We start from the raw sequence: 16,102 nt of genomic DNA on the forward strand, positions 1-16,102 counted from the left end.
TGCTATGTCCTACTGTGTGCCGGGCTCTGTGGGGATAGAATGACAAGCAGAGAAGTCTCAAGTCCTGTTGAATTGGGGGGGGACGGGGGGCGGGGAAGGGGACTGGCATTTGTCAAATACTTGCAAAAAACGAAGGGGCACCTTCCAACCTGAGGTGAAGGTAATCCGAGGTAAAAGCATGGTGTGTCTCAGAGGGAATCGGGGAACCCCGAGGAGGCCAGTGTGCTAGAGATGGGGCTGCGGAAGCAGGCCAGGCCGGGCGGGGCTGGAGCCAGCCTACGTGCCATGTTAAGGGTTTTTCTGGGTCTTCCAACCGTGCGCCTTCCTGAGGCTGGTCTTGAAGGCAGTGGGTGCCGCCTTGATTTGCTGGTAAGTTCACCGCGTCGGCCCTAGTCAGCCCCGGCCAGGTGTACCAGCTAGGTTGCTCTGTGCCCACTTTGGGAATCCTCCTGACCTCTCTGCTGTCCGGTAAGAGGTACCTACCTACCCTTAAAGGTATGGCGAGTCAGGAGGTCACGGGCAGCCCTCAGCCGCCACTTGAGTGGGGCATCTCCTCGCTCCTTGACAGTCTGGAGCTGCAGTTCCTTACCAGACCCACGTGGATGCAGGGAGACGGCCCCGGGGAGCCAGGGAGACCTAGTGAACACGATTCTGGTCCCCTCTCAGGGGCCTCACCTGGGCACTCAGAGATTCAAACAAGGCTTCCTCCTCTTTCTATGGAGAGGGGTGCACAATCTCAGCTTAAGAAAGGACCTGGTACGCCCTGTCCACGTCTTGGGAAGCCAAGACGCTGGGGAGCCGTGCACAGCGTTTCCAAGAGCAAATGCTCCCAAGGGTTTTGAAAGGGGCTCTATTAGGAGGTAGGGGCTCTTCAAAGTTTGTTTCCTTGAAGTTTTTACCTCTCTGCAAATAGGCGGCTTAGGGTTGGGGAGAAAGGTTAACCGCGGTGGCGCCTATCTTAATTTGGAATTTCCTGAATGAATGTGGTTTCAATCCTCAGGCACAGGATTCCCCTAGGGAGACGGTTTCTTTTCTCTGCATATCACGGGAGAAAAGTGATCCCTGTGGCTTGTCGTGCCTTTCTGGGTCCTGCCGGGCCCCCGGCTGGGAATGGGCCCCGCCCACCACAGAGGCTCCCCGCCCCCTCTGACTTCAGGGAGACCTCTGCCAGGGGTGATTCTGATCGAGCTGCTCGCTGAAGACCCCTCGGGCTAGGAATCTGTGCCTTCGCCTGCCCGAGCCGTATTTCAGCGCCGGCCGGGCCTGAACTTGTTGAGGCCCGGGCCGCCGGATCAAACCCATTCAAATGAGGAGGCCCATCTGTTTCCCAGCATCCAGCTGCTGTCCCTTCATTTGCAAATGGCTGGGATGCTGCTGGAGGGGGGACCAGTCTGGGGGACACATCTGCAGGCTCCGAACGGGTGTTGGAACTGGGGTCCTGCTGAGAGAAGAAAGGCCGAGCCCTTTAAGTAAACTTGCTGAACAGTACCCCCATAAGGTCCTGAGTTGCAGAACCCGAGGCAGCCTTGCCCTCAAGGAGTAACTCTTCACCTCCCTCTCTCCTCGTCAAGCTTCCTGTTTTTTTCCCCTCTCATTTGCAGCTGGGGCCGCTTTAAAAGTATTCATGTATTCGGAACGTACTCGCTGAGGGAGGGGCTCGGGAAAATGTCCAGTAGGATTTGGACATTGATCTGACCTTTACGGGACTTAGAGGGCAAAGGTATCCCCTGGAGTTGGCACCATTTATGTCAGTAATGGGGCCATGTGAGCCACAGGTAACACTAAGGTGGAAAGGCGACCGCCCCTGAAAACTTGCTTCTGAATGTGGTCAGCCTTTCTCTGGAACGCAGGCCAACTACCCCGCTCACTGGAGCCCAGGTCCTCAAGCTAGTGGCCTCTGGGTCTGGCGTTCAGGGGGTTTCATGGCCTGCTGTCGGGGTGCAGTGAGTCATCCCTGAGCCCAGCTGGGATCCTCTTTTCTAGGGAGTTCTTTGGGGGGTTACCATGCCCCCCATACAAATATCAGTTATCTCAAATTTGTTGGATGGATGAATAGTAAACGGTATTTTAATAAGCCACAGGCTTCTTCCCTTACAAAAGTAATCAAACAGGTGTTGTACATAGCCGTTGATGACGACGACTCTCACAAGATCCTTGGATGTTTAGTTCCATTTGAGAACATTCCAGAAATCCCCACTTTGGTAACTTACATATATATGATGTGGCAGATTTGTTCATTTGAAAGAAAACCCCTTTTTAAAATCAGACAAATTCAAATTGAGGTTCCCATGTGATTGGAAAAATGTAATCTGCTGATCAGTTAATATATTACTCAGCCATAAAAAGGAACAAAATTGGGTCATTTGTAGAGATGTGGACGGATCTAGAGACTGTCATACAGAGTGAAGTAAGTCAGAAAGAGAAAAACAAATACCGTATATTAACGCATGTATGTGGAACTTAGAAAAATGGTACAGGTGAACCGGTTTGCAGGGCAGAAATAGAGACACAGAGGTAGAGCACAAATGTATGGACGCCAAGGGGGGAAAGCGGCGGGGGGTGGGGTGTTGGTGGGATGAACTGGGAGAGTGGTATTGACATGTATACACTGATGTGTATAAAATGGATGACTAATAAGGACCTGCTGTATAAAAAAATAAAATAAAATTCAAAAGTTAAAAAGAAAAAGTATCAAGCTACAGCCCACAAGCAGGAGCCTGGCCTGCTCTGGCCAGTGCTGAGGGGTAGGCAGGCAGGGCACCCCTGCCGGGGTGGAGGCTTCTCTTAGGTGTGCCCCCCACTTTACAAAAGCCTTCCCAGGCAGTCTCTGGTTTTGTCCCCGTGGTGACCTTGACCTAGCCTGGAGGTAGCCTCTTCTACAGACCAGGACTCTGAGGCTCAGGGAGGAGAAGGGGCCGCCCAAGTTGACAGGGTTCATCACTGCCGCAGCAGGTCTAAAGCGTGTCCTTAGACACTGGAGCTGAACTTCTCACAAGGCGGCCCTTGGACCAGGAGTATCAGCATTCCCCGGGAACTTGTGGGAAATCCAGAATCTCAGACCCCACCTCAGGCCTCCTGACCTAGAAACTTTGGAAGGGGCGCCCTGGAAGCTGTGTCTGGGTGATGTTTATGCAAAGTAAAGGCTGAGAAGCAGAGCCTCCCTCCTCCGCTCCCCCCCCCCCCCGCCCCCAGCTCTCAATTGGAGTGGGTGGGTGGAGGCAGACTGTATTCTGCTGGGAATATACTAGATGGATAAACAAAGACCTGATGAATTGGAGATGGGAGCCGTGCAGTCTGTCTTAATGGGAATCAGAGGAGATGATATTTGAGCTGGGCTTTGAAGGCTGAATAGGAGTTTGCCATGCAGAGTATCGGGACAGGGGATGCAGGTAGAGGGAACAGTGCCCATGTGAACAGACAAGCCTCGGGTGTGAGAGAGAGGGTAGAGCGGGATCTGGGGCCAGGAGCAGCCAGGGCCTTAGTGTGGGTGATGTTCTTTGGGTTTCACCCTGTCGAAGTGTGGAGTGGTCTGTGCCTTTTTTTTTTTTTTAAAGTGGTGGTAAGATTTGCTTTTCAGAAGATTGCTCTAGTGGCTCATGAAGGACACAGGGGGCGGCCCATGGGTGATGGGTTGGGGGGTGTTGCAGAGCTCTTTCGGAGAGATGGTAGAGGCCTGGAGTAGTGGGCCCGTGGGACCGAAAGCCGCCCTTGCTTTATCTCCAGAGCTGTTGCAGAGACAGACTGAATAGGGGAAGAGATGTGGGGACTGACGAGGTGGGAGGCGAGAGGGAGCAGAGGTGCTGTAGGGTGGATTTGGAGCTTGCGTTGATGTCACGTGGTGACTCCATTCAGCAAGAGGCCAGAGGAGGAGGTTGAAGGCCATCTGCCTGCTTTAGATAGGACCTCTGTAGACACCCAGGTAAGGTGTTCCCTCGGGCAGGTGGAAATGTGAACCTGCAAGCAGGGGCTTGAGCGGCATTGCCATGTAGGGGTGGGAAAAGCTGCAGAGATGGAGGAGATCAGAATATAGGGAGAAGGACCAGAGGAGCTGGGGGTGGAATTCAGAGCGTATCCACAGGTATGCGGGGCGGGGGGGAGATTCCCAGAAGGGCAGGAAGGTCTCCATGCACGTTCCTGTTCTTGAGAACACATGTGCACACGCGTGTGCGCGCACACACACACGCCAGCAGAAAACAGCATGCCGCTGTAGGTAAATAGGTGCTAAAGTGTGTGTCAGGGGCTCTCCCTTTCCTATCATCGCCAGCCTTCCACGCTGAGAAGACCTGGTCAGGGGCGTTTCCTCCGTTCACGGTTAGCCAACTGCAGCCCCGGAACAAGACTTTCAGCCACAGGTTCTTCCCCACGGCTGGTACTTTTGAGCGCTCACTAAGTGCTGGACACTGTGCTCAGTGCCTTCCGTGCACTGTCAGTTATGGTTGTTCCTGGTTTGCAGGGGAAGAACGACGGAGTGATTAGAAAGCTGAGGGCCCTGTCCTGGGTCACACAATTTCTAAGTGGCAGAGTTGAGACTCAGGCCTGTTCTGAGTCTGGTCTTTTAACATCCCTAGCCTGTCCTTGCCTTTTCTGAAGAGTCACCAGGGAGGGGACAGAAGTGAGGCTAAACGCTAAGGTACCACAGGGAACAGCTCCAGGAATTGAAGGAGCATCGGATGAGGAAGGTGGCCTCCCACTCTGTACAGCGAGGAGGGCCGCCTGGGGTCAAGGGCTGCCACGAGGACTTGGGGACAAAACTGTTTTGGGGGGCAGAGGACGCGTGTTTCAGGACCGGAGATGATGATGTCTGTTCATTTTACAGGCGATGCCTCTGCAAGCCCACTTCAGGCAGATCCTGTTCATTCCTTCATTCCTTCACCTCCTCGCGATGCCCCCATCCCCGTTCCCCCCGTTTCCCTTCCTGGTTGTGGTGATACAGGGAGTACAAAACCTTCTGCTGAGAAAAACAGACAAATTTTCCAGTGGCCTCAGTCAGTCGGCAGGGCCAGCTTTTTGATGATGTGGCTTTCCTAGAACAGCATGCCCTAGGAAGCCTAGATTTCGAGAAGGGCCAGCCTCCTCCGCCGTGTCTAGCAAGCGTGTTCCCAGAAGGCAGGCTCAGGGCCTGGACGACCAGGGGGCTGAACGCATAGGCTCGCTGTATATCCGACCTGGGGCAGGGGAGCTACTTTGACACAACTCTTAGCGCCAGTTTCTGCTTCCTGGGCACTAGATACCCTGATGGCTTGTCTCTCTGGGAATTGGGTTTTGAACAAAGGGCTCAATTTTGAAGTTCTTCCTCAAGCAAAGCTACCAATATCTAGGGATTTTATGCAGGTGCTTCTGTTCCGTACCCTCCTCCTGGTGGTCCCGTGGGAATTTTGCTCTCCAAACGTGAGTTTGATGCACGTGTTGTGACCGGGGGAAAACCTCTTTTGTGTCCCTCTTGCTTCCTTTTGGAGGACACTATCATTAATAGCCTAAAACCTTGGATCAAAAGAAGATGGGATGCTGACAAAATACGGGGTGAATATTTCCGCATTTTGGGTCCGAATATTGGGCGGTAATGGTGGCTCACTCTTAAATGCGTACTTTCTTAGGCACTTTACTATCTCCACATTTTTATTTTCTCTTAGGTAACAACATCATTTCTTTTCGAACTTGGAGAGCTGTTCACCGGGTTTCTCAAAGACAGACCTAAATTATATGAGGGGTGCGCCTAAATATATAATTTTTAATGGTTACCATATTGGAAGCATTAGCCATTATCCCATCTGATCACCAGGAATGCGAGCCAGGCTAGAGTTTCTGGAACAGTCAGGCTACTGTGGCAGAGACAGCCGTGAGTGGTTGGCCTGGCCCCCGTGATACCGCCAAGGAGAGTTTTAAGTCCTGACGTGAGTCTGCAAGACACCCCGACAAAGGGTTGGAAGAGAAAACTGCAGCCTGTTTACTTATCTGTGTTCCAGTGCTTTGAATTCTTTGAGGCCCCCATTTTTATGTTGGCAGTATTTCTTGAGGTAGAGAACTTTCATCTTTATATTGTGCAGAGTATCTGTCTCTCCCTTCCCCCCTTAAGGAACAAGTAGTACCCAGGCCTTATAAGGCCTCTGTTTGAGGCCCGGATTTTGTCTCCTGCAAGCCCGTTCTCGTAAAGGAGAAGCTTCGAGCCTGTCTGAGCTGAAAACAGCCAGCTCTGCTGCTGCCATCTGGGTGTCTGCGGAACCCCCGTGCTAGGGCACGCGAGAGTGGTCATTTCTGACTTCATTGCAGGGACACCAGGACCTTTCAATCTTTCTACGGCTAAGCTTTGATGCCACCTAGATGGAAACTGTGCCGTAGAAAAGTGTGGGCTTCGCTCTTCCAAAGCCCCTGTGCTCTAAGACACCATGGATTACGGAAAAGCAATGTGATATAGATGTCTGTCTGTCCAGACTCCCTCTGTTCCGGCTGGTAGAAAGTACTTTGGCAGTGCTGTGTATGTGAGGGATTCTGTATTCTGTTCCTATGGACAGGAACTGCGGGGGTGGCCAGTTGAAACTTCTTGCCGGGACTGGAGTGTGGCCTCTACGGGCCATCGTAAAGACCAGGAGGATCAGTCTGAAACAGACACTTACCTGCTCTGTGCCCTGTGACATTGCGGTGACGTGTGCAGCTGCGTCCTGTGTATTTCTTCTGTCAAGACAGTGGCAGCCCCACAGCAGTGATATTTATTCCTCTCGTGCAAGGTGGCAGAAGGTCGGGAGGGCACCAGGAAACCAGGACCGTTTCACTACTCTTGCCTCACATGCTGGTGTCGTAGTTCCCAGGGAGGCCTGCCACCCATACCCCCTAGCAGGACACCCCTTTCCCTGTCTCTTCCTCCCCTCCTCTCTTGCTGAGGAATCTGTTTAGGGATTTCTTTCTCCATTTCTTCCCCTTCCTGGAGGAATGTCTTTAGGGCTTGGATGCCCCTGACTTTCTCAGACGGAGAGACCTCAGGGGGGATGCATTCCAGGGGTGACCCCCCTGCATCCTTGAAGCCGGGGCTCCCATTTCTTAGCTGTGATCATCTTGACCTTTGAAAAGACACTGGTCCCTAGGAAACCCCAGAAAAGGCTGAATTTGTGTAGTTAGTTGTCCCCTTGGCATATGCGGCTCTTTTCTTCCTTAACAGTTTAAATCTGTCATCCATTCTCCACGAAATGATTGGACAGGGCAAGACGCGGGTTTCCCATCTGTTCTCTGTTTGCGTTTGGGCGCCATTTCAAAAACCACACGGGAAAAGTTTATAGGCAAACATTATAAAAAGTGACAGTCTGAAGTGCTGCTATGGCTGGTACGGCAGCATCAAGTGTTACCTGAAATAGCTCCCTGTTCCAAATTCTCTCCTGTTCCAATTCTCTCCAATTGTCTCAAGACGGCCTCCCGATGACACCAGGGAAGAATTCAGCTGGCCATGTACAGCGAAGTCCCAGAAACCACAGCCTTTTCTGACTTTTACGAGACTTGCCCCTCCCTGGGCTCTGCTCACCCCCAGCAAGGATTGGTTTCACTGTGTTGATTTCCTGTGAAGTAAAGCTGGTGACATCAGCGTGATGTCACACCTCTGCCCTGATCCACTGCGGGACTTGGGGTGTCAGGCAGCCCTCACCTCCTCAATCTCCTCTCCGCAGTTGGAGGGCCCTCAGTTCTACATTCCAGGAGCTCCCAAAGCATCCCGGCTTCAGAGTTTCTTAGGGGTGGGAAGGAGATGCAGCTCCGAACAGGAATCACACACCAGCCGTGTGCAGTGGCGGCTGTTAGTCACACCATTCACTTTTTGATGAGCTGCAGAGATGCCCATCTCTCATTTTTTAATATCAGATTAGTCCATTTATTGGAAAGCAGCTGTGTGATAAGATGCCACTTGTGCTTCTCAAGTGTTTGAAACTTGTGGGGAGAAAGTTCAGATTGATGCAACCAAAGATCTGCACAGCCGAGCTGCCCCCGCCAGGCGTGTGGCCTCAGCAAGTAGAAACACGTGCCTTTTCGTCCTCCCAGAAAGTAAACTCAGCGCCTTGTTTGTTTAACACTTTTAGGTACAGAGACAAAGAATGTCCAGCACTGGTGTGTGCGCTCCAGCCTTCTTGCTTCTTTGTGGATTGTAATTTATATCATGAAAGATATGAGGAAACATTTTCTGTCCGTGGAAGCCTCTGAAAGAGCAGTTGGTGCATAGCAAAGTGGCTTCTGGAGCCTTCTCCTCGTTGTGGTTTGGTGAGAACAGATGACGGAAGTGTTGGGCTGTGTGTGTGCTCTGCATGGATTTCTCCACTCCTGTCTGTAAGAAAGAGTAAAAAGTATGCTACAGTACCAGAAAAAATAAATGCAGGGAATATTAATATTGCTATAAAAGGTATCGTTTAAATCTCTCAGGGAATACTTTGCCCCGTGTCAACCATCGTATTTATAGAGCAGGCCGTGCAGCGTGGTGGACTCAAGGGGAGGCACTGTGACACTGGGAGGTGATCACATCACAGTTAGAGGGAGGGGTAGGGTACCGCAGATGCAGCATCCCCGATGTCAGAGGGAACCGGCCCGTCGTCTCCATGGAGCAAAGTGAGGTCGGTACCACTGTGGAGGTGCCCACAGAGCACTCGGGAGCACGTGGCAGGGAGTCACCTGGAGGATAGCGGCACAGAAGAGAAACCAAGCCCCAGTGGCCGCGTGGGAGGGGCAGGGACAGAGCTGCCTCCACTGAGCCAGTGGTTTGGGTCTCGGGCTAAGTGTCCGTACCCTGGGATGTCTTCGATGCAGGAAGCTACGAGCTGGGCCACGGGAGCTGCTGGGTGGCCTGGGATGGGTGTGTCGTTCTGCCCCTCACCCCCACCATGTGCCCCACTGGTCTTCCCCGACTTTTAATCCCCAACCTCTTCTCCCTTCTTCCCCCCTTTCTATTCACTCTCCCATCCTCCCTAAGTTGCGCTTGAAGTCCTAGATCATGCAGGAGTATTGCTGGGTTCTGCCGGGGTTCCCCAAAGCCGCCACAGACCCCCAGATGAGCCTGTTGTGAAATAATCAGCTGGGAAGAGGGGAGCACACACTTTTAGAATCTCCCGCTGGTAGTGGTTACTGGTTTCCGACCTTGAAGGTGGATGGCTTAACGTTATGAGTGAACATTGTTATCTTATTGATGTATTTGGGGGAATTATTTTACTACCCTTGAAGCTTATCATCTAATTGGAAAACTGGGTGACAGGTTTTTTTTTTTTTTTTTTTTTTTTTTGCGGTACACGGGCCTGTCACTGCTGTGGCCTCTCCCGTAGCGGAGCACAGGCTCCGGACGCGCAAGCTCAGCGGCCATGGCTCACGGGCCCAGCTGCTCCGCGGCACGTGGGATCTTCCCGGACCGGGGCACGAACCCGTGTCCCCTGCATCGGTAGGCAGACTCTCAACCACTGCGCCACCAGGGAAGCCTTGGGTGACAGTTTTTGTTTGTTTTTTTTTTTAAAGAAATGAAATCCTTTAGTTTATTTATTTATTTTTGCCGTGTTGGGTCTTCGTTTCTGTGCGAGGGCTTTCCCTAGTTGGGGCAAGCGGGGGCCACTCTTCATCGCAGTGCACGGGCCTCTCACTATCGCGGCCTCTCCTGTTGCGGAGCACAGGCTCCAGACGCGCAGGCTCAGTAGTTGTGGCTCACAGGCCCAGTCGCTCCGCGGCATGTGGGATCTTCCCGGACCGGGACACGAACCCGTGTCCCCTGCATCAGCAGGTGGACTCTCAACCACTGCGCCACCAGGGAAGCCCTGGGTGACAGTTTTGACCTGGTTTTCCTGGAAATTAAAACCACTCTTAGTATCTCAAGTCACCTTACCAGTCCTTTTGACCTGGGAGCCAATCATTAGTAGCATCACTCTGTATCCATGGCGATACAAATCCAAGGAGTCTCTCTGATGATCCTCCGAAAAGAGTGGCGCTCGAGATCGTGGTAGTGTCTTCAGCCTTGAAGAATGATGGAGATAGTGACCGTCATGGGCCCAACAAGGTATAGTTGGAAGGTCAGGTTCATATTGAATGGCTTGTTGGATTCTCAAGATAATATCCTGTTTTGGGGGCATTCTTGCTTCTCAGGAGATGAGGAAGCTGAGGCCGAGAGCCTAGGTAGGAGCAGAGTGGGCTTGGACCTCAGGGCTTCATCCTTTTCCCAGGCAGGCCGCACGCACTTAACCAGCATCTCCTGTGTGTCCAGCCTGAACAGGACGTGGTCCTTACTGCCCAGTGTTACCTCCTTCTGCAGCAGCAGGTGGTAGTGTCCTTTTGGTGATGTTGGTCCAGCATCTCAGATACTCCTGGTTTCAGCAAGACTTTGTGGTTTACCCATTTCAGATGAAGGAAAGGCTTCTCAGTCAAAATGCTTTCCTTTAAAAATGGAGAAATCATAATTCCACCTTTGTCCGGAGAGAAATTTTTCTGCATCATAATTGCAAGCGTCTTGCTTTTTTTTCTTTTTAAACAAACAAAACAAAAGAGAAACAAAACAGTATTAGAGCTTTCCAGTGCCTCCATGAAATAGGGACATGGCTTCCCCTTATGCGAGGGCCAGGACAGAACAGGTTGGCCCTACGGGTCCTGGGCTCTCCTTTAAGGGACGAAAGTGTTGCAGCTTCTGACCAGCTGGCTTCTTGCTCCGTCATCCCTTGATGACCAGTTCCGGCTCAGAGGAGAGCAGATTCCACAACATTCTTGGTAACTTGCTGATCATACAATGTGGTTGTAATAAATATCGATTATTTTATGACCCAGGCTAAGCCACTGGCAGCTCATCCTAACATTGTGGGTGCTGTTTCTGTGATCAGTTGTTGGAGACCCAGGACCCAAATGACATCTGGTTCTCGCCTTGACCAGCTGTGAAAGGGGTGGGCCAGGTGGCCTTTGGGGGCCCGTCATTTCGGATATTGACTGGCCCTGACTCTAGGAGGTGAGAAGAGGAGATGCTCTGAGATTACGGGCCAAGCTGATTTCTTTGTTCTTCTCCGTTTCCCCTCTTACCCGCATTTCTGCTCAGGATCCAGAGTTCAAAACATTTTTATTAGTCCCTGAATTCGGCAGCATTATGACTTAGCCTTGGGAGGCCGCATCTGAGGACCTTCCAGCTCAGTTCCCAGCCACATCTTTTAAGCATTGCTTTGCCCTTCCCTTCTCTCCAGAGAAGACCTCTCTGACCATCCTATACAACAGGAGTTGGTGAACTTGCCCTAAAGGGCGAGACTGTAACTATTTTAGGTTCTGCAGGCCATTAGGTCTCTGTTTCCACTACTCAGCTCTGCCACTGTCACATCATAGCAGCCCCAGACAATATGTAAGCATGGCTGTGCGCCTATAAAACTTTGTTTACAAAGACAGACGATGGCTGGGTTCGGCCCGGGAGCTGTGGTTTGCCAACTCCTGCTTTGGAGCCCGGAGCCTCCATCTCTGGGTGTGCCGCTAACCTGCTGAATCTTCTCCCTGACACTTAGGACCACCCTGCATACTTTCTCGTTTTGTCGATGTTGTATTTATTGTCTATCACCCACTGTAATCAATATCCCATAAGTGCAAGGACTGTTTTTGTTTCCTGTTGCTTCTTGAGCATCCGGAGTGAAAAGCAGCGTGGCCCGTAGTAGGTGCTCAATAAATAACTGTTGAATGAGAAAAACAAACTTTTGAAATGTAACCTGCTTGTCAGTTGGGGCTTCCAGCCCTTGTTTTGGGGTGTGTTTTTCCCTGTTAAACATGACTTCTATTTTCTCCTCTTTGTGTGGTAACCTCCTTATGTTCCCATCGTGTTCAACGTCGGGGCCCTTCTTGGTGTGGATGCCTCGGTGAGGCTAGGGGTGCCCCTTTGGGGGGCCCTGGCCCTCCATGTTGGCTGGCGGTGGTGGTGGGGAGAAGGATTTTTCTAGAACCAGATGCGTGCGGCTCTTGCTGGTCCTTGGATACAGGGACTGAAACGTGAAGTAACTTTCTTTCAATCTTATGTGGGAGGTTGGTCCAGGCCACATTCAAAAGGACAAAACAGTTGCCTTGTGATGTTGCCCAGCTTTGGAACCGTCCCAGAGCCGGGAAGCTTTGTGTTTTTCTGGGCCTGGGACTCTGGGTACCATTCATAGTTCTCCCTGTGGAGGATGAAAGCCGATTCACAGACCCTCGTGGGTCCCGGCTGGCAGCTCCGGCTGTTCTTGACGCACGGCTCCTCGTCAGTCCTTTCGCGGAGGCTGGGTCCTGCCAGGTCCCATCTTGCCCTGTTCGAAATGATCACCTTCCATGCGTCTGCCTGGGGCAGGGGAGGGGCTCACGAAGAGCCACAAGACCTCAGCCCTCGCTTCAGGATCTTGGCGTCTCCTCTGGGGACAGGACAAGTCCCTCAGGAATGTCGTCCGTCCCCAGGAGCTGGGGAAGAGGGGAGACCCGCTTCGCTCTGGGCCAGGGTGGCTGGTGGCACACCCTCATCCGGGAGGGCACGAGTGATCTGGGCCTTGAAGGACGGGTTGGTGTTAGTGTGCAGGCAAGGGAGGAGGAACAGCCCTAAAGGAGACAAAGGCCGAGGCCTGAGGAGGCTGGAACCCAGGGTGTATGGCGGGGGCTTGTGGGCAGGGAGCGGTCCAGCTTTCCGAATGGAGCGACAGTCCTGCAGCCTTCAGCAGCTTCATTTCAGGATCCATTTACGTGTAATGGGGACTGGGGACCGCCTCTTGGCTCCCTGGGGGCATTTTTCTCTTTTCTGTTTTGACGTTAACGCTTCCAGGCTATTATCATTTTAAGGGAAAGCAGTGTATCCCAGCTCACCCAGCGCCGACTTACGTCTCCAGACCAGCAATGTTCTGATCTGAGCCTGAGAGTGTGAGGCATTTCTTTTTAAGAAGCTCAGATTTATGACAACAGGCAGGGTCAGCACAAATAAATAGGGGTGTGTGTGCGTGCGTGCGTGCGTGTGTGCACAGCCATGCAGTCATGTGGAATTAAACCATTTGTAAAAAACACGTTCTCACAGATTAAAAACGCCACGATGATGGACTTTCCCGGGGGTTACAGTGTAAGCAGCCTTTGGATTGATAATCGACTTTAGAGTTTTCTTGTACAGTGTCTTTCCAAGTTGGGTTTGGGGTTTGTGTTTAACGCTCTACAGTTTGTGGAAACTCAGTGGGGCAGCTTTTGCCGGGTGCTTCCTCTGGTTGGTTTTGGATTCTCCTCTTCTCCTTGGTGAGGGCGGCTTCTGGGGGTGCGAGGAGAAGCAGACACCCTGGGGCCATTTGCAAAGCCTGAACTGCCTCTCTTGGGAGTCAAGGGGCCTCCACTGACCTTTGTTGGACGTTCTCTCCTTTCCCTCTTTCCCATCTGTCTCCGTCTTCTCTCTCCCACCTTTCTGCAGAGCCATCAACCAAATACCAAATTTCCCAACCAGAAGTTTACGTGGCTGCGCCCCGGGAATCGCTAGAGTTGCGCTGCCTGTTGCGAGATGCCGCCATGATCAGTTGGACTAAGGATGGGGTACACTTGGGGCCCAACAATAGGACAGTGCTAATTGGGGAGTACTTGCAGATAAAAGGTGCCACGCCTAGAGACTCCGGCCTCTATGCTTGTACTGCTGCTAGGAATGTAGACAGTGAGACTGTCTACTTCATGGTCAATGTCACAGGTGAGTTGGCCTGCCAGCTGTCTGCTCTCTCTCTTCTCTGTAGCCATTTTTCTGGGTAAAGTGTTATTGGACAAGTGAAATCATGGTGGGATCTGCTAATTGGATGCCAGGCACAGAACTTCACAGTTTGTGACTGATCTGTTTTTGAAGTTCTTCTACGGGACCTGGTATATCAGAGAGGATGGTCGTTAAAAATGACGGGATTCTCATGTGCACAGTAACATTTTTCATTTAAGACAGCACACTTTCCTATAAGTAAAAACACATCTTTTTTTTTTTTTTTTTTTTAACCCCCATACCACCGGCATCCTTGGCATTTAGAACATAGAATTGAAACTTGGATGCTGAAGATTTCTGCTTCCTTTTGTTAAAATTTGAGTCTCTCTCCTTGACTTTTCTTCCATGTGGTGAGGAGGGACTGCACAGGACCCCTTTTGCAGCCAAGTTTAAAGTTCCGCTTTCAGAATATTAGTAAACGGTCAGAAGGCCACACGGGGGCTAAGTTTTTCTAGCGACTAATTTGCTTTCTTGAAGTAGACCCCGAGTGCTGAAAGCTTGTGTTGGAAAGAATCTTTGGATATTACACAATCAGTAAGTTCGTTGGGGACTCGAGTACCATTTGAAGCTTAAAATCCAGTTTCAGTATATCCAATTTTATAGCATGTTTAAATAAGGTGAAAGCAAAAAACGTTGAGAATCATAATATAGACGAACTATCATCATGGAGTGAAAATTTAAGCCATTAAAACCATCTTAACTAAACACGGTCTCAGACTTCTTGCCTGGGTTCCTGGGTTGTTGAATCCCCTTTCCAGAAAGACTAAGTTGTAGATGATTGCAACCTTTGGCTCTGCAAAAACACAACCATGGATATGTTCTTTTGAATACAGATGCCATCTCATCCGGAGATGATGAGGACGACACAGATGGCTCGGAGGATTTTGTCAGTGAGAACAGTAACAGCAAGAGTAAGTAATTGCTGTCTCTGAAGGTCCCCGAGAGAGGAGAGCTCAGTGGGAAGGCCTGACTCTAAGCTGTCTCCCTGTCGACTCTTCGGGATGCTGTCGCCCGCGGTCCCCACCTCTCTCTGCTGTGTCTCCTCTCTTGACTTGCACATCTGAGAATAAGCCAGTGTTGCTGTGCGCCCTTCTCTGCTGTTTGTTCTTTCTTATTGTGGCGGAAGCCACTTTTCTTTTGAAAGCAGTCAGGACTTTTCTTTCCTTGGCTTTCCTTTTCCTCTGGCTTCTCGCTGTTTGGAGACGTAAAGCCAGCAGAGCCGTGTAACATCCTGGTCTCTTTCATGACCGTCGACGGTGCTTGGTTTGTCCCAGTGGTTCTCCACGGGGGGTGATCCTCCTCCTTCCCCCTCCCCAGGGGGACACTGGGCAATGTTTGGTTGTCTCAGCACAGGAAGTTGGGGGGATGCTAGTGGCTTTGAAGAGGCCAGGGATGCTGCAAATAAACATCTTTACAATGTACAGGGCAGCCCCATAACAAAGAATTATCTGGTCCAAAATGTGGATCGTGCCAAGGTTGAGAAACCGTGGCCTTGTGAAACGTTAGTGCTTGCTGAGCAGAAATAAGGGAAGTGTGTCTTACGTTGCAGATAGAAAAGGGGGGCAACAAATGCTGTTTGCGCATTTAAAGGCAGTTAAAGCACTGCCGTAACTGACACTAGGAGGCCTTTACATGGTGAGTGAGAACGTGGCCTCTCAGAGCTGGGCAGCCTCGGTTCAAATGCTGCTCCACCACTGCCGAGTTGGGTAACCTTGGGCAAGTAATTTAACTTTTGTGCCTCAGTTTCTTTATCTGTAAAATGGGAATAATCACAGTATCTTTCGGGGTTATGAGGATTAGTGAGTCCATATTTGTACGTTGCTCAGAAAAATATTTGTGAGTGTTTATTCAGTAAAGAAGATCAAATATTTCCAATAACATGGTTGGAATATTTCCAAAGTGATTTTGCATTGGTCAGTGGCGTTCTTTGCTTAGATGTTATATGCTACGTTTTCTCAAAAGGATATTACTTTAATAACTTTAAACAAGGCCTAAATAATAAGATAATTCGTTATTAAAATAGACCCAGGGCTTTTTCAAGGAAGAAGAGAAAAATCCATGTTGTCCGGCACCTGGGATAATGTTTTGCTTAAGCGGGGAACTGGATTTGTCTCTTGAGTCTCCTAGCAGCTTAGGCAAAAAGGGAGGTATTTTGGCTCATATAGTTTTCACTCTTTGGCAAGAGAAAGCTTGCGACCACTAACATCAGCGCCACTTAAGAACTTACTGGGAGTGAAAATTCTCAGGGCCCACCCCGGACCCACTGAATTAGAAACTTTGGGAGTGATTCTGATGCACAGGAAGCGTAAGAGCCACTGGCTTAGGGATTCACACATGCAGATCTGCTTCCAGAAGGAGTTTATTGTTAGAGATCTCGTTGGTAAAACAGTGGGTAATAAGGCGAGTGAAAGTGTC

General features: G+C 50.8%; 1 protein-coding gene across 8 annotated transcripts in view; it reads left to right on the forward strand.

Moving 5' to 3' along the window:
* Window positions 1-16,102, forward strand: part of FGFR2 (fibroblast growth factor receptor 2) — a 104,681-nt gene that overhangs the window by 14,220 nt on the left and 74,359 nt on the right. For 4 of the 8 annotated variants that reach the window (XM_082854642.1, XM_082854643.1, XM_082854647.1 and 1 more), the window contains exons 3-4: window positions 13,364-13,630; window positions 14,521-14,598. The exons of 2 other annotated variants lie outside the window; for them this stretch is intronic. In XM_082854642.1, coding sequence (XP_082710768.1) covers window positions 13,364-13,630; window positions 14,521-14,598 — 345 coding nt within the window. The remainder of the gene's footprint in view (window positions 1-13,363; window positions 13,631-14,520; window positions 14,599-16,102) is intronic. 2 more of the 8 variants (XM_082854645.1, XM_082854646.1) reach the window with 1 other exon arrangement.

The sequence above is a fragment of the Leucopleurus acutus genome (genome assembly GCF_964270905.1).
Source record: "Leucopleurus acutus genome assembly, chromosome: 14".
NCBI lineage: Eukaryota > Metazoa > Chordata > Mammalia > Artiodactyla > Delphinidae > Leucopleurus > Leucopleurus acutus.